Below are 24,842 nucleotides of genomic sequence, written 5' to 3' on the forward strand. Positions count from 1 at the left end.
TCAAGACTGCCCTAGTAAAAGCCTTCCCTGTTGTAAGGGATCGTGCGAAATTAGAAACGGAACTTTTTAGTATATAACAGCAAAGAATCGAAAATCTCTCAAGCTTTATTTTAAGAAAAATTCACGTTTTCAAACTCTTGTATGGGAACCGTCCGGATCCTGAAATAATTCAAGTGATTTTGCCGAGGTTACTGCCCCAAGTGCAAGACTTTATTGAGTTAAGAAATCCGACTACACTGGAAAAGTTATTTGAGCTAGCAATCCAGTTTGAAAGTAGAAGAACGGCGGACATTGAAAGAAGACGCCAATATCAACAGCGAAACCAATTTGGTGCGCCAAGACTACAGAAAACTCAAGCACACGGCTACGGAAGCAAAGCGAATCAGTGGGCAAGGAAACCCGAGCATTCAAAAACAGCCGGCGAACGTCGACAGTTCAATAGCAATCCAGGAAAAAAGTCTCAAGGCCAGTGGAGAAAGAAGGAAAGCACGGAAATGAAAAATAATTTAAACTAAAACGGATTTCTGCTGACGGGAGGGTGCGGAAATCCGAAGGCCACGAAAACCCCTCTTCCTTCAAGTTAAATACAGTAATGGTGAAAAATTTGACTCTTCCGAAGATTGAAGTGTTGGTGAATAATATCCCAGCCACCGCACTCCTGGATACAAGCGCGCAGTGTTCCTGTGTGGCAGAAGATTTTTTAGGAAGTATTTTCGGAAATACCGCATATATAATTCGGATAATACGACAGTGTTAGCGACGCAAGGAGAAAAATGTAAGTGTATAAGTAAATTACCGCTGTATGTCCGTATCAAGGACGAACAAGTAAAGGTGATGTTTTTCATAGTAAAGAATCTGCAAGCACATATTACTTTAGGAATAGATTTTCTTTCAGACGCACAAGCAACGCTGGATTTTAATGAAGCGTCTCTTAAGCTGACGATGAAACCAGTTCGTGGAGAAAAGGCTGAACCGCCGATGTTAAATCTTGACCACCTGCCTAATGACGAGTAACGAAGAATCCGACAAGTGGTAAGTGAATTTGCTTCGTTATTTAGTGATATTCCAGGATTTACTCAGGTTACTAACCATAGTATTGACATCGGAGATTCAATGCCAGTTCGCCACAAAGCATACCGGTATGATAAGAATAAGGAAAAAATTATAGAATGGCATATCACCGATATGCTACATAAAAAGATCATAACGCCCATCTCAAGTAGTTATGCTAGCCCGGTGGTTTTATGTAAGAAAAATAATGACTATCCTTTGACACATCCAAGAAGGTGGAGATTCGCAATTGACTAACGTAAATTAAACTCCATAACTAAATATCCGGTATATCCGTTACCTATTATTGCAGAAATTCTAAGGAACATAACATCCACCAAATATATGACGACTTTAGACTTAACGACTGGTTATTTTCAAATAGGGGTTAGGCCTGAGGACGTGCCTAAGACTGCTTTTATAACCAAGTCTGGCACTTATACATTTTTGCGTATGCCGTTTGGCCTTTCAAGGGCGCCGGCAACATTTCAGCGATGTATGGACATTGTGTTAAGACCTGTTCTTGGAAAGTCTACATTTATCTATTTAGACGATATCATTATTACTAGTGATAATCTCGACCAACATGTACAGGATTTAAGACAGGTGTTTTCTTTATTAAATGAGGCCGGTCTGAAAGTTAATGTCGAAAAGTGCAAATTTGCAGCCCCTGAATTAAAATATTTAGGTTACAAAATATCTCAGAAGGGAATCGAGACAGACGAATCAAAAATAATCGCTGTACAAAAGTATCCGACTCCAAACACGGCGAAGAAGCTCTCTTCTTTTCTAGGACTTTGTTCATATTATAGGTCCTTTATAAAAGATTTGCAGCTATTGCCGAGCCATTGTTAAAATTAAAAAGGAAAAAGGCAAGATTCTCGTGGACGGCCGAAGCCAATAGTGCTTTCGAAAAATTAAAACAAGCATTAACGCAAGCCCCTGTGTTGAAATTTCCTGAAAAGGATGAGAATTTAGAAATTTCAGCGGATGCTTCGGATTATGCGGTAGGAGCGGTACTTTCGCAAAATCAGCAGCCCGTGGCATTTTTCAGCCGAACTTTAAATCAAACACAAAGAAACTATTCCGCGACCGAGAGAGAGGCACTTGCAGTTCTGTTAGCAGTGCAAAAGTTCCGAGTCTATTTTGGAAAGGCGCCAATAACAGTGTACTCTGATCATGCGGCGGTAACTAGATTGTACTCAGGGAAAAACTTATCCCCAAGGTTAATAAGATGGGCACTCAAGCTACAAGAATATAATCTGGTAATCAAGCATACCCCGGAAAGGAAAATATCGTAGCAGATGCCCTATCCAGAATTAAAATAGATGAAGAAGGTAATACCGTAAAGGTGGCAATGCTCACAGCATGTACAATAAATTCCCGAGAAACTGTAATAACCGAACTGGGTAAGGATCCTGAGTTTGGAAGCATTTATGAGTATTTAAAGGATCCTGAAAATTTTATCCACCAAGATATTGTGGCGATAAGAAATAGGGCGGCCCATTACGAACTAATAGATGGTCTATTATTCTATACAAAAACTACGAATTCCAACAACGAATTTCGACCTGTTATCCCAGCTAGTCTTAGATTAAATATCCTGCAGAGCTCCATGACAGCCCTTTAGCTTCTCATGCTGGTTTTCGAAAAATTATCCAACGCGTACGCGAGGCAGTCTATTTTCCTGAACTGCAAAAGTTAACAAGGGCGTATGTCCAGTCCTGCCCAACATGTCAAGCAGTTAATTATATTAATTTCCGCCCGGCCGGGTTTCTAAATAGTATTAAATCCGAATTTCCAAACGAAATAGTTGGCATCGATTTATTGGGCCCTTTCCCAAAAAGTCAGTTAAATAAAAGTCGCTATCTCCTTGTTATGGTTGATCATTTTAGTAAGTGGACCGAAATTGTTCCCTTAAAACGAGCCTCCGCAAAATTAGTTACTGATTCTATTTTAAATAAATATATTTTAAAATACGGGGCGCCCCTAAAAGTTATATCGGATAATCGTCTTCAATTTGTAAGTAATGTATTTGAAGACATGTGCCAAAAACTGGGCATACGTCATTAAAAAATGGTCCCGTATCGGCCGCAATCAAATATAGCGGAACGGGTCAATAGAAATATAGTGAAAATTATCCGTAGTTATGTTAAAAATTTTCATAAAAGCTGGGATAACTATGTCAATGAATTTGCTTTCGCCCTTAGGACCGCAAAACATGATACAACGGGCAAAACTCCTGCTGAGTTATTTTTAGGCAGAAAGATTATAACGCCGTTAGATAAATTATTTTATGTGCAACAAAGAGCCTCAGAATTTAAAATGGGTGATATAGAAAAACTAATTAAAGAAGCAAAAAAGAATACTGAAGTAGCACAGAGAAAACAAAAGCTGTATTATGACTTGAAACGACGGGGAGTAACTTATAAAGTAGGGGATGAAGTATTAAAAGTTAAGCATTCACTTTATTCAGCACCAGAAGATAAAAGTGCCAAATTTTTTCCACGATTTGAAGGACCATATGTCATGGAAAAAATAACTCACGCTGTAGTAGTGTTAAAAGCCAGGAATGGGGGAAACCTGCTCCGCAAACATTGATCAAATCAAACCCTACTATGATCGTAATAAAATGCAAATTTTCAAAGATCTTTTGCAGGATCCGGCACGGCAGCCACCGCAGGCACAAGCTCCAGAGGTGGAACAACGACAAGTACAAGGGCAAGCCATTAAGAGGCAGGAGCAAGTGAAAAGAAAGTTTCCCCGCGGGAAAATTGAAGGTAGCAAGAAAAAGAAGCCGTTCCACCGTCCAGAAAAGAGAGCTCACGAACACCCCCAGAATGAAGAAGGGAGAAGGACGACGAATGCAAAGAGAGCCAGGAGAAATAACGGCAACTATAACCCGGCTCTAAAACGGAAGATCTACTTATCCGACAGGACTCTCCGCAGCAAATGTCGCCGAACTGCGTGCGGAAGGGCCACCAGCGGCGGAGGAAAAGTTACAAGGAAAATTTGAACGGCCAGCAACGAGGTCCAAGCAGGAACACGAAGGAAGTTTCCCGGTTCCGCCAAGACCAGCTGCCATCAAACGGCCAAGACCACAGGCAGAGGCGAAAAAGAAGGTATTCAAGGGTGACCGAACTGGAAAAAAAAGAAAGCTTCTAGAGGAAGGCACTGAAGGGCGAGCCCGCACACGAAGGAGGATAAATCAAACAACAATCTACGCTACTTTCCAGGACTAGGCTCAGAAAAGAATGTCCGAATATCACAAAGATAAGTAAAATTTTATGTTACTTTGCAAACTTAAGTTAATCTTTCATTCTTACTGCAAGTGGCAGATTTCAAGAAGTTTTACCTCATGCGAGGTCTACCTTTATCGCCAAAAGGGCGAGAAATGAGTTGTTACCGATTTTGGTATTATGTTTTTCAATTACTCGCGCGTAAAACTAAAGTTGATGTATAATAGCGTTGTGTAAAGACTTAAATATTGTAAAAAGTTATTGTATAAATATTATTTAAAACATTCTGGCAAGAAAGAAGTTTTAGTCTGAAAGACTTTTTGAAATGTATTATTTCAATGTAGAAAGAATTGGCACTTGCTTTGAAAAGAATAGAAGTTAACAATGTACTACTAATGTATGTTTTCAAATGTATAAAATTAACGACATGTTAATATGTTCTTATATACAATGTGAACTGTTATTTTAAATGTTAAGAAATACCGTGATATGGTAAAAGTGAAAGTAATGTTAAAATTTTTTTTATTCGTGTGACTGTAAAAAGACTAAATCATGGTGAATATGTGTTAAAGGTTGAATGATGTAGTTAGGCTCTCTGACGCTACACTTCAGAGTTAGCCACTTTCAGAATAGTACCTCAGGGTTTAGAGTTGAAGTTAGGGTGTGTTACGAGGTCTTGGTATGTTGAATTTTTAACACGTTAGTGCTTTGATTGTAGGAGGAAGTGTTGAACACGTAGACATAAACACATTCGTGTTTGGTGTTCTTTTACAACACATGTCAGAGAGCACGGGGAGAGATAATTAAAATAGTCATGAATGAAATAAGAATGTTAAGAGAAATATAATTATACATGTTACTTGCCATTTCATTGTGTAACATTTCATTAAACTAGTTTTCCTTCCAGATCTCTGGAAAGAACCAGATTTGAATAAAAGCTGCTGTTTAGATGCAGTACAGATGAACAAATTGCCTGTCCTGGGAGCTGCTATTGTAAAAACAAATTTCTTTCTTTTAAATTTCTAGTTTCTAACGAAAAATGTTTGTAAAAGATTAGCCTCGCGTTAGATTCTAGAGCTAAAAGTTTCAACAAGGTCGTTTTAGACCTCAGTTTCAAACTAATTAACTCTGGCGGGAAGTATGTAAGGATCTTAAGTTTTACTAACGTTTATTTTATTTTAAATCTTTACTATCACTTCTTATTTTCTACTTCCGGCCAGAATTATAAGCGTTAACGTATTTATGCAAAGTTTGTCTAGCGAACGCCAAGTATTTAAGTTGTGGCTTTTTGCCAAGCGAGAGAGAGGAAGCAGTTAGTCGAAGCAGGCCGCTTACCTTAGAAGTTTTACTCAGTTGCTGGTTGCCTTCCAGGCCAGAGGTTTAATCCTCTTGATAATTTTTAAACGTATTGTAGTGTTCGCAGTTCTCTGTACTACATACGGCTTCCTGTTAATATAATGCCAATCTTCCACGTTTATTATTTTAAAGTTAAATTAGAGTTTAGTTATATTTTTATATTCTTACTTTTAGACCACAAGTAGTGGGTCTTTGTATTCCGAAGTACGGAAATTATTGTAAACAGAGAAAAATAAAGGGTTTTGTATACCCTTCTTGTGTATCCTGTCTACTTCCCACAGTTATTGAACATAGCTTTAGTAAGCTCTCTGTTCCGAGTCAGGTCCTTGCATGTTCCCGAAGAAAGTAAGAGGGAACATTGAACATGATAAGTTTACCATTTTAGCTAAATTTACATGCTTAAATTTCTTAAACATACAGATAGTTTTCAATCAAGCATTTAATTTTATAACCTATAACTGTTAATTTTTTTATAGCAGTATTTTACTTTGCCAATTCTGCAATTCATTCTGTAGCAGTCTTGCCATGAATAATGCTGCTATTTTGTTTCATTATTAACTTCACTTGAATTTTCAGACTTGAACATTTCCTACATGTTCTGGTATTTCCTTATAATTTTTAGATCATTTGCATATGAGCGCATGCATTTAAGCTCTTCACCGTTACCAATGCTCAGTTTTGAACTTCGGCTTGATAGCTTTCGAATTTTTAGAATTAAATCCTAAACTTTCATCCATAATTTTAGAACCATAGTCAGTGTTTCATGTACACGTTCAGAAAATATTCTTATTTTTTTGAAAGCTTAATACCATTTAATTCAGTATTCTTTGTTAATTGACTACATCCATATCATTATTTTTAAGCTTTAAATGCCCTTGTCATGCAAATTTTTACTTTATTACCTTTTTGCCTACACTAAGTTGAGATATTTCTGCCTTCATGAACAACTTTCATATGAAATTAACGATTATTTACGTTACATGAACAAAAGAAATCCCTAAGATTAGATTTTCCAGTATCGAATCAGAGGCGAATTACCCAGCATTCAATGATTTTGCAAATTGGTTACCATTTCATTTCTTGAAATTTTCTTTTATTAATATGCGTTTATTTCTAGCACGCAATATTAACGCATTTTTCGAACATAATTCAGTTTCCACTTAATTCACTAGACAATTTCATATATGCACTATTTTGTAATTTCTTATACTACGATTTTCTTTCGTGAATGTCATTTTCCATTAATTTGTTTAACTATTTATTTTCTTATGCACGAAATCTTGTGAAACACTGCCATACATTTACACAGCATATATATATCATTACCAATGTACTGTGATGTTCAGACATATGCACCCCTCGGACTTCCAGGTGCTTAATGAGAACTTCCTGTTTGTTCAGAGACAAAATGGACAGCAGAAAGGTGCAGCCAAAACCCCTTAGTGTGGTTTCCGGTCATAAGGAACTAATTATTCTCTTTCCAGGTTTTTAACAAAACGAGAAGAGAGCTTTGTGAAAAAAAGCTTTTGATGCTGTAAACGAGTGAAAGCAGACGCATTTTAGCGTCGTTGCCGCGTTAGCGGCCTTTGTATGAATTATGGTTAAAATAATTCTATTATTTTAATATTTATTCAAGAATTTCTTATTAAGTTTTCAAAATAAATATTTTAAAAGACAACCTGTCTTTTAAAATATCTTGCACCCAACACGGGTACTCTGACGTTACAGTACCTATATTTACAGAAGGAACCAAAGAAACAATAAGAGACATTTATCAAAAGCTCCGTTATATTTTCGAATTTAACCTTCTTCATCCCGAACACAGAAATTTCTTCATAAAATACTTATTATATCAGTTAAATATTCCTTACTAATACCCGTTTAAAGACGAAAAACCCTTTTTCAATACAAAATTACATTCAAATAATTGGTTCATTTTCTTATTATTGTACATACAAGTTTGTATTATAGGAACTTTCTATGTATTTTCGAGAATTGTAATTTAATTAATGTTGCTAAATATTACTTTTTTCCAAGAGGAATCACTGCAGGTAAAGTTCGATGATTTAGATAGCCTTTGCAGTTTTCCTTTTGGAAAAGAGTCATATTTAGCAGGTATATGATCTGAAAATATTGGAAAATATGTTAAAATTATAGGCTTACAGTATTTCTTCAGTATTGGACAATCCCTGCAAGTACTTTTGAAAAGAAGTCATTTAATACATTAGAGCAATATCGCAGTCCTGAAATAAAAGGATTTGCTAAACGTGTTACATGCAAGGTACAACTTATTTGTAATTCAATAATTTGATGTAATAATTTGTGTTAAAATTAATGTTTTTGTATTTTTAATGTTTAATTAGTGTTCTTGTAATATTTTGATGACGATCAGCTAAATATAAGCAAAGCAGCAGTACGCGGGCTACGCAAAATGAAGCGTTATGTGAAATGATTTAACAGTAGGCAGAGTTTGAAGTTTAACTGCGACTTTAGCTGTTCTTCTTATATGGTTGCCACCGCACAATTTTGTTGGCTGGCGCTGCAATCACCGAGGCAAGTGGCTGCACATTGGCAGCGCTCTGTAAAAAAGTGTAAAACATTCCTTTCTCCTTAGTGATTATCAATTAAATTACTTTCAAATAGTGTGTTTTCTACAAAACCTACACGTTTTCTAAAGATTTTCGTCTCCGATGTTGATGAGAATGATACAGCGGACATGTGAGCATATACTACGAAAGCATGGAATTTTAAGATAAGTACCCTTCTTTCATCTAAACTAAATCAAATTTCTATAAATAAGTGCCTTTAAATCAATAAAGTTTAATTTTTAATGAGTTTTTAGCATTAAACAATACTTGAAATTGCTCATTGCTGGTGGCTTCCTTTGTGTTTACAATTCCAAACAGACGCCAACATTATCAGTTCACGTCTGTCAGCACTTACAAAGGCCCCCCCACACCTTATCTTGTTTTCAGGAATCTCGTGAGAGGGAAAATTAGGGATTTGGAAAATCGCGCTACTTCCCTCTCGGATCTTCTGGTTTCTTTTTTTTTTTTAGATTGTTTAAATATATTTTCGCCTTTAAATAATATTATACCTTACCGATTTTTTCTCATTCTGTTCCTTGCTACCTGTTAAATGTCCATATGTAAGGGATGGATTATTCTTCACTGCCTTAAATAAATTCTTAGAACTATGAGCTTATATAAATAACAGTGTACCTCATTGTGTGCAACAGTGTGTCTAGTAATAAATTATGATAGTAAAATAATTAATCTTGTAATAAATTATAATAGTTAAATTAATAAATACTATGTTTAATTTGTGTTTTTAATACATGTACTCAGTAATTTATACACACACACACACATATATATATATATATATTTTTTGGTGTGTGCGGTTGTGGTCTTCTATTGTATATGGTTCTATGTTGTTTGTCTGCTGCTGTTTTCTGGGAAATGTGTGAAAATATTGGGAACGAAAATAGCATAAGTTACTTTAGTTAAATTAATATATACTTTTGTTGATATATCAGGATGCAAGCATACATATTACTTTGTATATTCCATGCTAAATACCTTGATACGAAGCATTTTAACACCGTCAATATTCTCCCCCCCCAGTAACACATCTATTCACCATTACCAAACACACTCACCACCTGTGAGAGACTATTTATTGTAAATAAAGACAAATTCTTCTCCATTTATCTACACTCGTGGACACAATCGTATTTTAGGATATTTTCTACTTCTTTTCCTTTTCTTTCTATAGGCCCTTTTTTATTTCTTCTATTGTTTTTGGGCCATTTATTTTAAATTTTATTTTGTCCCATCTTTTCTTCCTGGCCTTTTGAACTCGTATTTTATTCTCCTCAAATACGAAATTGCCCCCCTTTCTATATACCTTTCCTTCGCACCTATGCTTGATTTTTCGCCTATCGGTGCAGAAAGACTTAGCGGGTGCAAAACAAGACATCTGTCTGTCTGTCTGTCTCGCGCAATTTTGTTTTCTGTTTGTCCTAGCTCCCTGTCATTGGAGTGTTTACTTACGGTAGAATAATATTTTTACAGTTTCTGATGTACTATTTGCTGCTAAGAATTCACGCAGTTTATTTTCAAGAGCTTGTTTGAAATCCCAAACTTTTGTAAAATTAATTTGCCAAGTCTTTACTGTGGTGATTCATCTTTTCAAATTTGTTTACCTAAATTATTAATTGTAATTGCTACCTGTTGGGAAGTTTATTTTCTCGTCTTAGTTTGCAGAAGTTAATTCTAGTACGACAGATTTTATCTTTTGTCTCTCCACGAATTTTTTTTACGTTTTGTGTGAGTATTTTATATTTTTTATTAGTAATATAGAAATATTTTTATTTAGTTTAGTAATTGTAAATTATTTGGTGGGTCTGTCCAGTTCTGATTGAAGAAACCTGAGATTATGATTATGTAAACTTAATTCCTGTAATATACTGTTTAACAAATCTATAGAAATTATTGAATTAGTGGTAATGTTTGTCATATAATGATTCTATTATTTCTCCAGAAACTTAGCTGTTATATTTACTGATGTCATATAATCATGCATTTATTCCATGAGGATTTTAGTTGAATCATTATATCAGCAGATATCCGCACAGTTTGAAACAATAAATAGAAACTAATAACATTTTATAAATTTTTATAATAATGCTTTTTTAAAAATTTTCAGAACCCATTTTGTAATTTAAAGTGAACTAGTATTGTGTGATTAGCATTGCAATACCTTGCATGACCGGGCTTTGATCTGTCTGATTTCACTGGTATGATTGAAATTTTCAAAACAAATTAAATTTTAGCTGAGCAAAATAAAAATTAGTGCAAAACATTATTTTTAATACATACATGATCATTATTTTCTTTTTATGTGCTTTAATCTGCTTTATTTCCCCCTATTTTTATGGGGTTTTAAAATTATGAGATCTTTTAAATATTAAATTGTTGGGTGGAGTTTCCCATTGTTTGTGTATATTCTTAAGCTCAGTCCATTTATTCTGGAGATCTGACAGTTTTCGTAGGTGAAGAAAATGCATCTGCTTTTTAATAAAATTTTGAAACAGCTACACTATTAGAAATGCTTTGTTAAATGATAGGCAGGAGCATGGTATGGATTAATAGCCAAGCAATATGAAGGTAGTAAGGAAAGATCATATTACCTCGTGCAAATGATTAGTTTTGAAACTCATTTTGCTGAAATCACTAATAATGTGATGGAAATCGGACAGCAACTTAGTTTCAGTAAGTTAGATTCTGTCTGTGTAACTTAGTGCATCATCAAGCACTAATGAGCTAGGTAATAAAATATTTAATAATATAGAGGAACAACAGGCATACAGAGAATAGAAACACAATTTATGCAACACTGTGTTGAAGTGCCTGCATAGCTTAAAAGCATCAGCACATTTATAACTAACAAAATTATTGCAATGGATGAAATCTTGTCAAAGAATGTTATGCAAGTTGATCCCAGTATTAAATTTAGTTTTCTAATTTGGTAAAGATAATGCAGTTTATTGTTCCCAAGAATGCAGTTTATTGTAAGGAGGAGATGCCAAAGATGAAAAATATGCAGTTACGAATATTGAAATTTTTAGAGTAAAAATGAATCGTGAAAAATTTGAATATTTAAAAATTGTTTCCAGTAAAGAAAATTAAATTTATTAATCATATTTTATATATTTATAAAATAGGAAGAAATATTTCTTCAAGCAATTATTATTTTTGGTATGTATCTAAGTTCTCATTCAGTTTACTTTTAAACAGTCTAGGATATTGGCAGAACTAGTTACCCAGACTTTTCAAAATGACTTTAATTGCATTGAGGCAACTGAGAAATGTGTGTTGTCATTTATTATTTTGCTGCAGTAAAATAGTAAATGGTAAAAATTAGTAAACTCATGTTTACTATATTTTTACTGTTAGTTTACAAATTTATGTTTGTAAGAGCTCAGTTTTGTTATAAAGTGGGATGAAATAGCTTTTAATCTGTTTAATTCATACCAATTTGCAACATTTTAATTATATATACATAGTATATGTAATTATTAAAAAAATAAAGTATTTTTTAGAGAATCAGGTTAATTATATAAAATGGTTCAAATATTAGGATGTGTTAGTTTAGAGTTGTGCTAACTTAAGGAATCAATTATAAATACTACATGATACTTAACAGTGCTGCAAATTAAACAATCAGTTAGTATATTTGGTTCTTTCTGTTGTTGGAACTGGATTCAGAAATGTGTATGCATGCATGTATGTATGTGTGCAGTGTTTTATGTTTTTCTATATTTTATAATTTTTAATGAAGATGTTTTATATTTTTGCCTCACTGCAAATTGAGAACTAAATTCATTTAATAAGAAATATATCTCTAATGAAATTCGAGGAAATAAGTTTAAAAGAAATGCAACAAAAATATGTATAATTTAATAAGGCCATATAAATATATATGCATATATGTGCATGTAATGTGCACTAGACATTTTGCCGCCCAGTGTAACATCCTTGCCTTGGAAATTATGCCACCCTAAGTCCTGCCACTCGGTGACCCTGCATAGATTGCTCTAATTCTAGTGCCAGCCTTTCTTGTGTGTATACACACACATGCATACATACATTTCTGAATACGATTGGTAAATTTATATACCCATGTTTGAACACGCTTGTATGTGTGTATACATGCATACTAGAGGGAGTTTCTGTGATGAAATTCTTCTCAGGTTGAGAACCTCTGTTTTAGGCATTTAGTAAAAATAATTTTAATATAATTCATAGTTGTAAATTCTTTAAAGAAGCCTATAATCTCTTTTAGTGAGGACATTCTTTTTTCATTCCAATGACTGAACTTCATCATTTAATTAAAGATGCAACTTATATGCTTATTACCAGGGCCTGATTTCCATAAGGTCAAACAAAACATGTAACCAGGCATGCACCTTTAAGATACATCTAAATCCTTTAAGAGAATATAAAATATATATAGTTTTATGTATATTTCTGTAGCTTTTACTACATTGAAAAAATTAGATGGGGATTTCTGTAGCAGATTTTTGTGTAGTTATATCATTATTAGTAAAGGTTTTTAAAGCTTTTCTGCCCGACATAAAAATCATTTTTTTTAAACATCTATTACTATTTACTTCTAATAGTCTACTTAAACCTAAATGCAATACAATTATAGACAAGTGTACAGTGGCGTAGCTAGGGTGGGGCAAGGAGGGACATCTGTCCCCGGGCACAGAATTTAGGGGGCGTCAAATTGATGTTACGAAATTTTAGAATGAAATGTTTTCCGTTCTTGGCACAGAGAAAGGGGCGCAAAATCTTCAGTTGTTCCCGGGCACTGAAAACCCTAGCTACGCTTCTGCAAGTGTATGAGAAAAAGGTCAGACTGTTCTGTTAAACTGTAGCTCAGAGTGGTTTGCATTCTTATGCCATGGGACTTCCAGAAGTCAACTGCACGATCATTTGTTTTTTTTACCAGTGGTGACAGATTTTAAGTTCAAGCCGTGGAGGAAGAAGAGTGAAGTCCCTCTGGTTAGTTCAACCTCAGAATGATGGGAGAAAAGTTATACTTTTTTTTAAATTGTTACATATTATATGTTTAAGGATGTCAAGCTCAGTTTATTGTTGTAATTATGTTATGATGTCCAGATATTTGCTGTACTGCTAGGGATACATCATAATCACAGTTTCCTTGTTCCTTGATTGAACCATGTTAGAGTGAATTATGCTGTATGAGTGCCATGTTAGGGCGATTATCATAAGTGTATTTGCTGTGTTGTAGGTATGCCATATCATGTGGGTGCTGTTTATATATCTTTCTTACTATGAGCCAAATTTTGCCAACTGGAGGTTTACTGCCTATTTGAAACTATATTATTATATGTTATATTTTGATAAAATTTTATATCTTTATAACCTAAGTAATTAATGTGCTTAAATATTTACAATATTAGTATTTTAAATAAAAATGAGAATATCACTGAATTTGGGATATGGATGTTTTGTAGACAGATGATGAAGCTGACTATAGCAGGTGCTGCTTAATGTGATCACATTTGTTCAGGGCTATTTTGATAACATCAAGGAATGATAACATTAAACGAGAGAATCTCTGATAACTAATGACGTCATAGCCTGTGTATAAATAAGATGTTATTCTGTGTATATCGTATATCATGAATGATTCCTTTTGAGAAGAGATCTTTTGAGCAATGTCTTACTGCAGAGTGATAACGTATGGGCCCCTAGCCATTTACCTGGCCTATGCTCTGAAAGTCATAGAGCCAAGAATGACATTTAACTGCAAAAATGCATATTTATTAAAATGTGAATAATTTTTATTATGGATGGTTATTGAGGCTGTTTTATGTTAAAATATCAGTTTTTGTTAAAGCATTTATTTTAGTACTCCAGTTGGATGATATATTATGTAATGGTTATTTGGTGACTAGGCTATCAAATAACATTAACATTTTTGTGAGATGCTCATTAATAGTTTGTATAGATGGAGTATGGAATAATGCACATCATATCATGTGTGTTGCAGGTTTAAGTATTTGAAAATTTTTATACAAAATTTTCTTTGACAGTTGAATTTTAGTAGTTTGTATGAAAGAAGCAGGTATTAAATAATATCCTGTTAATATGCTTGATACTATAAGTTTACATTTGTATTTTTTTTTTACATTCATTTTTTATATGGCAGTTGATTTATCTAAATAATTTCACTTGATGAATGGTTTTCAACTATTTCTTTTTTGATAGATTTGATTCTTCTTTCTATTTTTTTATTTGAATTTCTTTTTTCTGCCAATGAATAGTTCCTTCTTTCTTTTTTTTGAACTAATATATTATTAGATGCAGAAAACACAGCATTTAAAAATTAATTCTTAACAGAGGTTATTTTTTTATCAGTTGGTAAGTGGTAATGTTTTATATAAATGAATTAAATGTATATCTTGGTATCATATTAAATAACATAAAATGAGAATCGTTTATTCAATCATAAAAGAAGCTTGAAAAATATTTATGAAAAATATATAGAAATGTGCTGTTATTAATTATTTGAAAAAACGAATTCTGCTATTCACTAAATTTGTGTTCGTTTATATTTATTTTTACATTAGCTCTTTTACTGCGTTAAAAATTTTATAAACATAAAAAAGAAATCTGAGGATGTGGAGCTCTTCAGTTATTTCAAGTTTAATATTAAATTTGAAATTGCGTAAATATGAAGTATTTCACAGTAAAGTTTCGAAAGTATTGCATATTAGTTTCTCTTTACGACCACCGGAAAGGCCTGATATTAAATCATATACGCTGATTTATTTTTAAAGCAACCCTCTAAAACCAAAGCCTTGGTAAAACTCTGGTGCCGGTGAATTTCTTAGCAAAATCTAAATGGCCTGCATGTGCTGCCATCTATTGAGGAAACTTCCTAATTATTCCAAAAATCGTATTGAAATCACGAATTTAACAATTTTAACATTGTTTACTTCCATATACCAGTTAAAAGTAATGAAGAATCAGTTTAAGATGTTATCTTACTGAAATTTTCCATATGTTATAAATTATTATATGTATAATGAACTCAATGTCGTTTTCATAAAAGATGACATTTCTCACTGATACTTGATGTAAACCATTATCATGTAGATTCTTCTATATGATACTTCATGTAAACCATTATCATGTAGATTCGACTGAAAGTTGAAATCTTTGCTTGGGTCATATCATGTCTGACATGTAAAGAAATCGTGGGTCATACGATATCTTTACATGTCAGCATGTATTAATATTTAGTGTGATAAGAGCCGGATCTAATGAATCTGAATTAATGAACAAAAAGTACTAAAAGTTTTATGCTTTATCTGTAATACTGATAAATGCTAATATTACTACGAAATAGCCAATACCAAAAATTGGTTAACTTGCCCATCTCTTCCAAACAGTTAACTGTGCTGAAAGATATGAAATCGTCATGATTATATTGTAGGGAAGTTGAATGCATGTGTGTGTTGGGGGCGGAGGGAACTGTGTCGTAATTAGGAGGAAAATATGCTTGTAGTTAATAAACTATGCTTTCCATAAGGAATTAGATGAACTTGCATTAATTTATTGGCAGTTCAAATGCTTCTTTTTTTAATTTTTAAAAAATTAAAGTTTTGGAACGAGAGGTAACTGCAGGTAAAAGGCTGGTATTATTGAATGAATTAGCTTTTATAACAAAAGCAAGCATAACAAAAGACATTTTTTATCTATGCCATTTCAAGAACATGATATAGCATAATAATTAGAATCTATAATTATGTTTTAAGTTTTAATTATTTTTATTTAGTTTATTTAGTTTTGAGTTTTAAGTTTTATTTAGTTTTAAAAATTTTTAAAACTGTATTCGTCAGCAGTTTTCATTTTGATTTCATAATTATGAGTATTATTGCATTAAAAGTTTTCTTTGCCTTCAAAACTATGCAATAAAATTATACAAATAAAAATACCCATATTTTTTAAATATAGCTTCTTGATAAATCTCATTTTTTAAGTACTTTTGTTAAGCTTTATTATTGTTGAATATACTAATTTAATTATATTGTTTACATCAGGGGTTCTCAATCTTTTTTGACCCATGCACTCTTTTACTACTGCTAGAAGTTCATGCCATTCCTCGTCTCCAAAACTTGAAAATTGCATATACATTTAGTTAGATTTATTTTGTAACATGTTTCGTGACTGAAACAACAAACACTGAGGAAAATGTCAATAAATATCAAAACCTGAATAAAAGTAGTTTTTTAAAATTCGTAAACTAAACATTGAACAGTTAAGTAAAAGGTTGATCACAATCCCTCCCTGAAACTATAACTTAGGGGAACTTCATCACTGGTTGAGTACTTTTGGTCTCTATGTTTATGAATGATGTAGTGCAAAAGTGGATAACCAACCTGCTTCTTTTTACAATGCAGTGGCCTTTGTTTTATTTCTTTTAATGGAAAATTACTTTATGCCTATGATATGAAATTAAATTGTAAGTGCAAAGTACCATATATACCCACGTATAAGTTGATCCCCCCACTTCGACATAAAAAATTCATAGAAAATAAGAAACCCGCGTATAAGTCGACCCCCCACTTCCGAAATCGATCGAGAAACTTCGAAAATTTTTTTTTTTTTAAGTACTACATTTATTCAAAATCATCTGAAAAAAAAAAAAAGTAAATATACGGTAAAAAATACCTTGGTAAATAAACAAAATCAAAATCCTTCTTCTAGAATTTGTTCCAGAAATTCTAGAATTCTAGAATTAAAATTCTAGATTTGTTCCGGAAAAGATTCGCGTACTTAAAATCTATCTGCATTTCCCTTTTTTAAAAGTTAAAAGAAATATTCAAAACTGTTCAGTTACTGTGTGGGCTATTTTTTTAAATTTTGACGTGTACGCCTGTTAACAAAAGTATTTCATGAATGAACAATAAATATTATAAAGACTTATACGTACGTAAAAACTATCTGCATTTCTCTTTTCTTGGCGTGTTGGCGAAACTTTTTTATTGCTCGATATTGATCGGTTGTTCAGGGGCCAAAAATTCTTTGGTTTAATTGAAACTTACACTAGTTAAGTATGAAACTGTGATTAGTTCGTCACATAATTTACGTCATGAAATTACTTCAAGTAAGTGACTTATTTGATAAGTCGTCCAATTTGAGTGCAGGAAGAAAACAACTGCATTATATAAAGAAATTTTTTAACTTCCGATTCTTTTAATTTTTTATGGCCCCGTGTATAAGTCGACCCCCCCCCCCCCACTTTGAAGTCGTTTTTTTGTCCAAAATATCTCGACTTATACGCGAGTATATACGGTAAATCTTTGTTTTAATAATGTCTGGTTAATTAAAACTTTAAAAAGGTGCCATGCTCTAATATAACTGTTCTTAAATTAAAAATTATGCATCAAATTTGAAATTTCTTAAGGAAATTATTTTTGAATATATCTTAATTTTTACTTTCTTTAAATTTGTTCAGGTTTTGTGTGAAAGTTATGCTTTGAGATGCCGATTCAAGATGAAAATGCTTCTAATGAAGGAGAAAATTTTTTAGCTCCTAAAGTGTCTCCTGTGAAAAAATCATCCCCCACAATGTCTGTGAAAAGTACTGAAGCAGAAGGTGCAACTAGCATCATGTGTCAGGCAGTACCTCCTGTTCTTTTGAATGAAACTCCACAGCCGAGCACAAGTTGCTCATTACCTTATAGAAGTTCACAGGGAGGCTCGGTAAGTGTGTCCATTAATATCTAGTATTTTTTAGCTAAATTACATTTAAACAATTAAATTCCAGTAACCTTTGAGCAAAAGTATGAAGATCAGAGATGTGAATTCCATACATTGTTAAAAATTGTTGTAATAATGTTTCACTTCTCTTAAAATTATTTCTTACTGCCTGCTGTTGACTGGAAGGTTTCCTGTGAATATAAAAGAGATGATTAATGCATATTTTATATATTAATTGCTACTGTAATCTTATAATAAAATAAGCAAAGAAAAGAAAATGCCATTAAGAATGTTTTCAAGCCATTTTTATGTATTTAGTACAAATTAATTATTCCTGATAAAGGAGTAACAAAAGTATCTTTGGAAGAAGAAATAATAAATTGTATTTATATTTATACTCAATTTATACACAAAGATGTATAAATTTTCTGTATGTGAATTATTTTTTATGTCAGATGGTAATCGAGTTCTTCTCTGTGTGCTGTAAAAAAATTCAAATAGGTTCCAAAGGTGTGTTTAGACAGTTATTTTCAATAACTGTCTGTGTTTACACAGTTATTAACACACCTATAACTGTCTAAACACACCTTTGGAACACTGATAGATTTTGAGGTAGGGTCAACACATATTCAAAATACTTTATGTATTCTCATAGGAAAAAATAAATAAATCCCAGGATGTAATATCGGTTGATTTTGGTGATCATTTGGAAAATGCAGTCAGTTGCAGCATTGATGGTATAGTGGTTAGTAGAGGTTGACCAATAGTTTGAATCCAAAGATAATGGTTTGATCCTGCACAAGACTTGGCTGTTGTGCATTTTTCTTTCCATCTACTCATGCGTGTAATATTAGTTTCCATCTATGATGTACTCAGGGCAATATTTTCAGTGATGAGAACCACTAAATGACCTATGGGTTTCAGAAGTTCTAAAGGATGCTAAACAAACATGTTGATACTATTGGATTGGGGAAGGGGATTTATAATATTTGATTTTCATTTAAGTAGCTTTGGAAAAAACTTGGCACTGCTGCACTTATCTCAAGGTGATCATCGAGTCTGAACATGGATCCCTTATATTTTTTGGTGTGTCAAATTAAATGTGACATCGTACTAAAAAATCTTCCTGCTGGAGAATGAGAAATGACAAGTCATTTTCAGATATAGCATTGATAGTGCAGAATGTTATGGGAGAAAAAGAGGTTCATGACATGATGTAATGAAAAATGACCATGCACAATAGTGCATGTATATAGAGCTTTGGTTCATCTATAGTTGGGTGACAGGATGAGTATAATGTCTAAAAAAAGTATTTCATCTGTGAAACTTTTCAGTAAGCAACTAGTATGAAGTCATACATTTTTTATTGGCTGAGTGCAGTGTGTTGGTTAATATTCATAAGAAGGTGCCAGCCATGTATTAGGAAAAAGAGGACTTTACAGAAAATGGTCCATAACTGGAGTGTGTGTTTGCTCTAAGATCATGGAAACTTACTGTTTCAAAGTGTGCTGTGGATTGAAAAGTTTTTGTTAGCTGTGTTCTTCAATGAAGAGAAAATCACAAACTTCCTTTACCAGCAGTGTATATTGTCAAGTACTACACCATTATCAAAAACAAAAGGTACATGATATTAAGCCCCAATACTGTGATGTATGAAAATACTTGCCACATATTTCCTGTCAAACTGAAATTTTTCTTGCAAAATTTCAAAAGAGGTAACACAAAATCTGACCTGTAATTCAAAAATGTCACAATGTGATTACCATTTGTTTAGTCCCTTAAAAAAGCACTTCTAAAAGTCAACATTTCCAGCGAGACACTGTATGACACACTGTTGCATTTCTAGCCTGGACTTCTTCAAAAAGGTTATCCACTGATTATCATAGCAGTTAGACTACTACCTGCAAATATGCTGTAATCACTTTTAAATGATACAAATATCTATACTTCTGTGAAAGTACAAAGCAATGATCTCTTTCTTAATTCCCTCAAAACAGTTTTTTTATTTTTTTTATTGACAAGGTACTCAGATGTAAAATCAGGTATTCCATTGTAAATGTAACTTGTTCTATTTTGGGTTTCATGTATAAATGCCTTCTAAAGAAGCTGCAAATTCTCCAAACATTAATTTGAAATTAAAAAAAAAAAGTACTAATAACCTACGATTCTTCAGAAAGTTTTCTTCAATCTTGCACTGTAGTTCATCTGCTTGAGAATGCTTTATCTTTCATAACTATGCTGTGAAAATGAAGAAACTTGCAAACACCCAAGTACCAAGTTCCAAGTACCACTGGATGCACCGCTGATTAACTTGCAGGATTTGCAAGTCTTGTTCCGGCTGTCTGAGTTAGTTGCTATAGAGCGCTGAAAGTAGGAGAATGCATGAGTGAGACCTAAGTCAGGATTGTAGATGTTGAGAGGGCGTGACTACCTTGTCACGTGAGGTGTGGAGAAGTCGTTAATACGTTGCGAGATTTCAGGTTAGAAATGCTGAAGAAAACATTAAATGTACAAATTTGCAGAAATAATTACATAAAAGGGAAATTTTTCTAGTAATCATCAGAGTAACAACATATGGAATAAACCAAATTTCATCACATAATACAGTCTAGCAGTCCTGTAAGTTGAAGTTCTGAGTCCATGATAACGTGATGGGGGTAGTGTAAACAGAATCATGGTTTCATTATAACAGTGGAAGATGTTTCAGGAAAGAAATAATTTTAGTAAGAGTTACAAAATAACAGAATAAGTGCAGAACAAATATTAACACAAAATACATATATACAAATTCAAAATGTCTATCCCAGAGTATACTTAGAATAAGTCACATATCACATGAGCGGAATCAGGCATTCTGATTCGCTTAGCATAAACTTGTCCAAAACTGGTGAAAAGAGTAAAATAATTAAATAATGGGTTTCAATAGTGAAAAATCACTATTTCTCTCATGTTCTTCAATATGATAAATATAAGGAATACCAGAAATTTCAGTCCTAAAAAATGCAGAAAGTCCTATAACAAGGCTGAACATAGAACTCAAGTTCTTAGGTCACTTGGGAGGTCACTCTCCCAGGCGCTGACTTTTAGAAGTGGCACTTGAATATTGAAGAAGAGCAGTATTCTGGAACAGTATTCTTTAGAAAAAGCAGTATTCTTTAGAAAAAAAAGCAGTATTCTTTAGAAAAAAAATAAGAGTAAAATCACTATGTACTTGCAAACACCCCACATAATTTTGTAAGGTATCATAGTTATTTTAAGGTAATTATTGGTGAATATTTTAATGATTACTTCATATTTTTTTATCTTAAAGTATATTAATTCAACTTAACCTGGGAGCGCGCACACTCTTTTGAGTTACACGAGCGCTTTGGACCCGGCTTGTGTTTTTTGAAGAAAAAACTGTTACTCTTCAGGTAAAAGTGTTATATTTATTCCAAAATATTATGATCAAACTTTAAAAATATGCAAATTATGAAAATTAAAATTTTTAATTTTAATTTCTATAATATTTTTTATGAAATAATTTTTAAAGGAATAGAAAAACGTATTATATTAATAAAGAATTTATTAGGTATTCATTATATTATTATTCAGCCTATTCAGAAATTATTATTCAGGTTTATTTGGAATATACTGCCTGAAAGAACATCTTCCTTGGAAAGCTTCAAGTTTTTCATCAATTGTTATGAGCTCACCGACAGTGTAATATTTCTGGCGGTTATTCACAAAGTCTTCAAAAAACTCTCTTATAGGTGCAAGTTTATCTGATTCTTTCTTGACGACGTGAGTTCCTATGTCATCAAAACACAAACATCTTAATAAAAAAAGAAACGTTTGTTGGACATAGTTTTGTAGAAAATTTCCAAGCCGGTTCTGTCTGTTACCTATAGATCCCGCACATTAACATGAGATGACTTATGTCACAAAATATGAAAGCACGAATTTGAATTAAAGTTGTGTGAGAGCATCCCTCTCTCCTTGAAAGCTGTCAGAAATAGATGCAATATAAATATTTGTATGCCTGACGACTTTCAGCAACATTTGTTCATTTAGTAAAAGTTCCCACGATTCATTTGGAGTCTACACATATTTTGGCTTACTGATGTTTCCAGGCAATTTAGTTATAATATTATGAGTAGGAGTTCTAACATCAGCTTTAGGCTTTTCTTTTGAATTTTTTTTTTTTTTTTTTTTTTTTTTTTTTTTTTTTTTTTTTGTTGTTGTTTTTTTTTTGTTTTTGTTTTGTCTTTTCCAATAAAGCAATAAATGTCATCCTCATTTTCATTTTCAGAATGCATCTCGATTTCTAAATCAGTATCACGAGAACTAAAAAAATTCGTTACAACTTTCATTATCAGTTTCTTCAATGGAGTCTTCAACAGTTCGGGTATCTAATAATTTTGGCAAATGTAACATTTCTTCCTTATAAGATAAATTACATGACATATTTGCAGCTTTCTGTGCTACCTCAAATGAACTACGTTACAGAATGCGAATAGGCGCGCTGGATTTGAAAGACCTGATCCCGTCAAAACAAAACTTTGAATCAAATTTCTGGTGAAAAACTTCCGAAACATAAAGAGGATTGCCTTGGAGGAGACTATACTGAACCACAACCGCTTGGGAAAAATAGGGATGTTTTTAGAAACATTTCTTTAAACGGGCAAGTCCATTGGACCTAGCGCTCGTGCTTGCCGGTTAACTTATTTTGATGTTTCTTTAATATATAATACATATATGCAACATAAAAATATGTAAAGCAGAATTCTGATTTTAATTTGCAGTTGTCCTTTAAACCTGTAGTTTAATCTGAATGTTTCCTGTCTCCCTTCTTTTCATAATACTGGTGACATAGCCATTTCAGAACTGAATATCAAAATTGAAAACCAAGATTTTTTTTCCTTTTTCAGTTAAACTTCGCTCTTGGAATACAACACACAGATATGTATGTGTATTCAGTGTATATATATATATATATATATATATATATATAATTTATTTCCTAAACAGTATTGATAAATTGATTATATTATCTCCTAAATATATATATATATATATAATTTATTTTCGGTACTTTTCCGTTTTGCCGGCGTAGGCAATAAAGTCACCAGTAATGAATGGTACAACTGATGCCAAAAAGAATATCATTGATTGTACACCTCACTTTCAAAACACGTTGCAGCCATTTCTTATATTGATTGTTTCTTTAAATACTGGCATACAATTACATAGAATTTTTACCAGATAGTTGAATTTTATGCCCTAAGGCCATTCGTGGTAATTAAGCCAATTAGGATGCAAACACACTGCTCACCCGAAGGCAAAAATATAGAAAAGGAAAGTCAAGGTTTAAATTTATCAATTCTAATGAGAATGCACTAGCGAAGTAAAGCACTGTGGTTTTACATAATTTCTGAGTAAGCTATTCGTAGGAATTGAAATAATTCTTGCATTTAAACTTATATTTCAAATGAAGATTTAACTTGAAATTAATGTAGATAATTACTGAGAGAATTAGATTTTTGTAACATAGTTTATGAGAGATGAGATAACTTGGGGTCAAGTGATATGAACCGGCGAATCAGGATGTTGAACCATGAAAGCATAGTAAATTTTTAAATTAATGTCTTTTCACAGATTTATTATCTTTATTTATTGGCTTTTTACAAAATTTTAAATGACATTAAAATGTTTATGCCTTTAAAATAAAAAATTCTTAGAACTAACATTCGTTAACATTTTTTATTTGTGTATATTGTATGTTGTCGCCAATAAAGTCTGCTTGGCAAGAATTGCGCCGGCAAAATGGAAAAGTGCCTTATTTTCTAGCAGATTATTGAATATATTACCTCCTTTTAAAACAGTTGTTAGAATTTTATGATTTGAATTTTGTTAAAATTTTATGATTTGAATTAACTTATTAGCATATTTTAAATGGAATTATTAAAATGGAAAAGTTAAAAGGAAAAAGGCAACCAACAAACTAATTAATTTTCTTCATTGACCAGAAATTAGTTGAATTTTCAAGGGAAACAAACTAACTTCTGCGTAATTAATAATAATTAATAGAAATGAAAGCATTTTGTCTTTTTCTCAAGTAAGAGTCAAGACTAAAATCTGTTTATAAGATCGAGTTAAAATTATTCAAATTGCTAAAAACGAATAAGAAATTGGTGGCTCTGTCAATATACATTTATAGTCATAAAGTCCCTAATATACATAAACCCTTAGTGGTTTATCCGTTGAATCAATTGAAATGGAATTTCAGATGTTAACTGAAAGTATGCACTCAAGATTGGGATAATTTAAAACTGTATATATCTCATGGTTACAGTGAAACAATTTCAAAATTTTCAAAAGGCAACACCCACGTTTTTCCTTTGCAAATTGATCAGCACTTTGAAAAATTTTTTTCTTTCTCTGTCTTTTTTTTTTTTTGGGGGGGGGAGAGGTAAAAATATTTCAAAATGAATAGTTAATTTTAGCAAGATTACAATTTTCACTACCCATAAAAACAATAAATTTTAATTTCTATGAATTGACAGAAAATTCGTAATTTAAGTAATAGAGATTGTCAGTGGTGACTTCATACTTCGTTAAATAGTTAATATTTGAAAAAAAATAATGCCTTAATTTATGAATTGATTTTATATTCAAGTGTTAACTGGATGTGAAATTCTTAGTTCTCCTGAATGTAGAAAATTTAAAAACATTATTTCAATGTCTGTTTAAGCATAATTGAAATTACAAATATTGACAAAAACTTACAGCTCAAAACTGTTATTTATCAAAAATTTTGATTTGAAATCTGTATTAATTTTGTACTTTGTGTTCATTCAGTACTCTGTATGATATGACTGTATTAATATATTTAGGAAATTACTCTGTA

General features: G+C 32.4%; 1 protein-coding gene across 1 annotated transcript in view; it reads left to right on the top strand.

The window, feature by feature from the left end:
• Positions 1-9,650: 9,650 nt before the first annotated feature.
• LOC118189539 (adenosylhomocysteinase-like 1) overlaps positions 9,651-24,842 on the top strand; it is a 373,963-nt gene continuing 358,771 nt past the window's right edge. Inside the window, exons 1-2 of the mRNA XM_035360165.2 lie at positions 9,651-9,976; positions 17,709-17,956. Of these exons, the coding sequence (XP_035216056.1) occupies positions 17,735-17,956 (222 nt within the window). The 5' untranslated portion in view covers positions 9,651-9,976; positions 17,709-17,734. The remainder of the gene's footprint in view (positions 9,977-17,708; positions 17,957-24,842) is intronic.

The sequence above is a fragment of the Stegodyphus dumicola genome, chromosome 7 (assembly GCF_044657685.1).
Source record: "Stegodyphus dumicola isolate Sdum_Otavi_A_Nest chromosome 7, ASM4465768v1".
Taxonomy (NCBI): Eukaryota; Metazoa; Arthropoda; class Arachnida; order Araneae; family Eresidae; genus Stegodyphus; species Stegodyphus dumicola.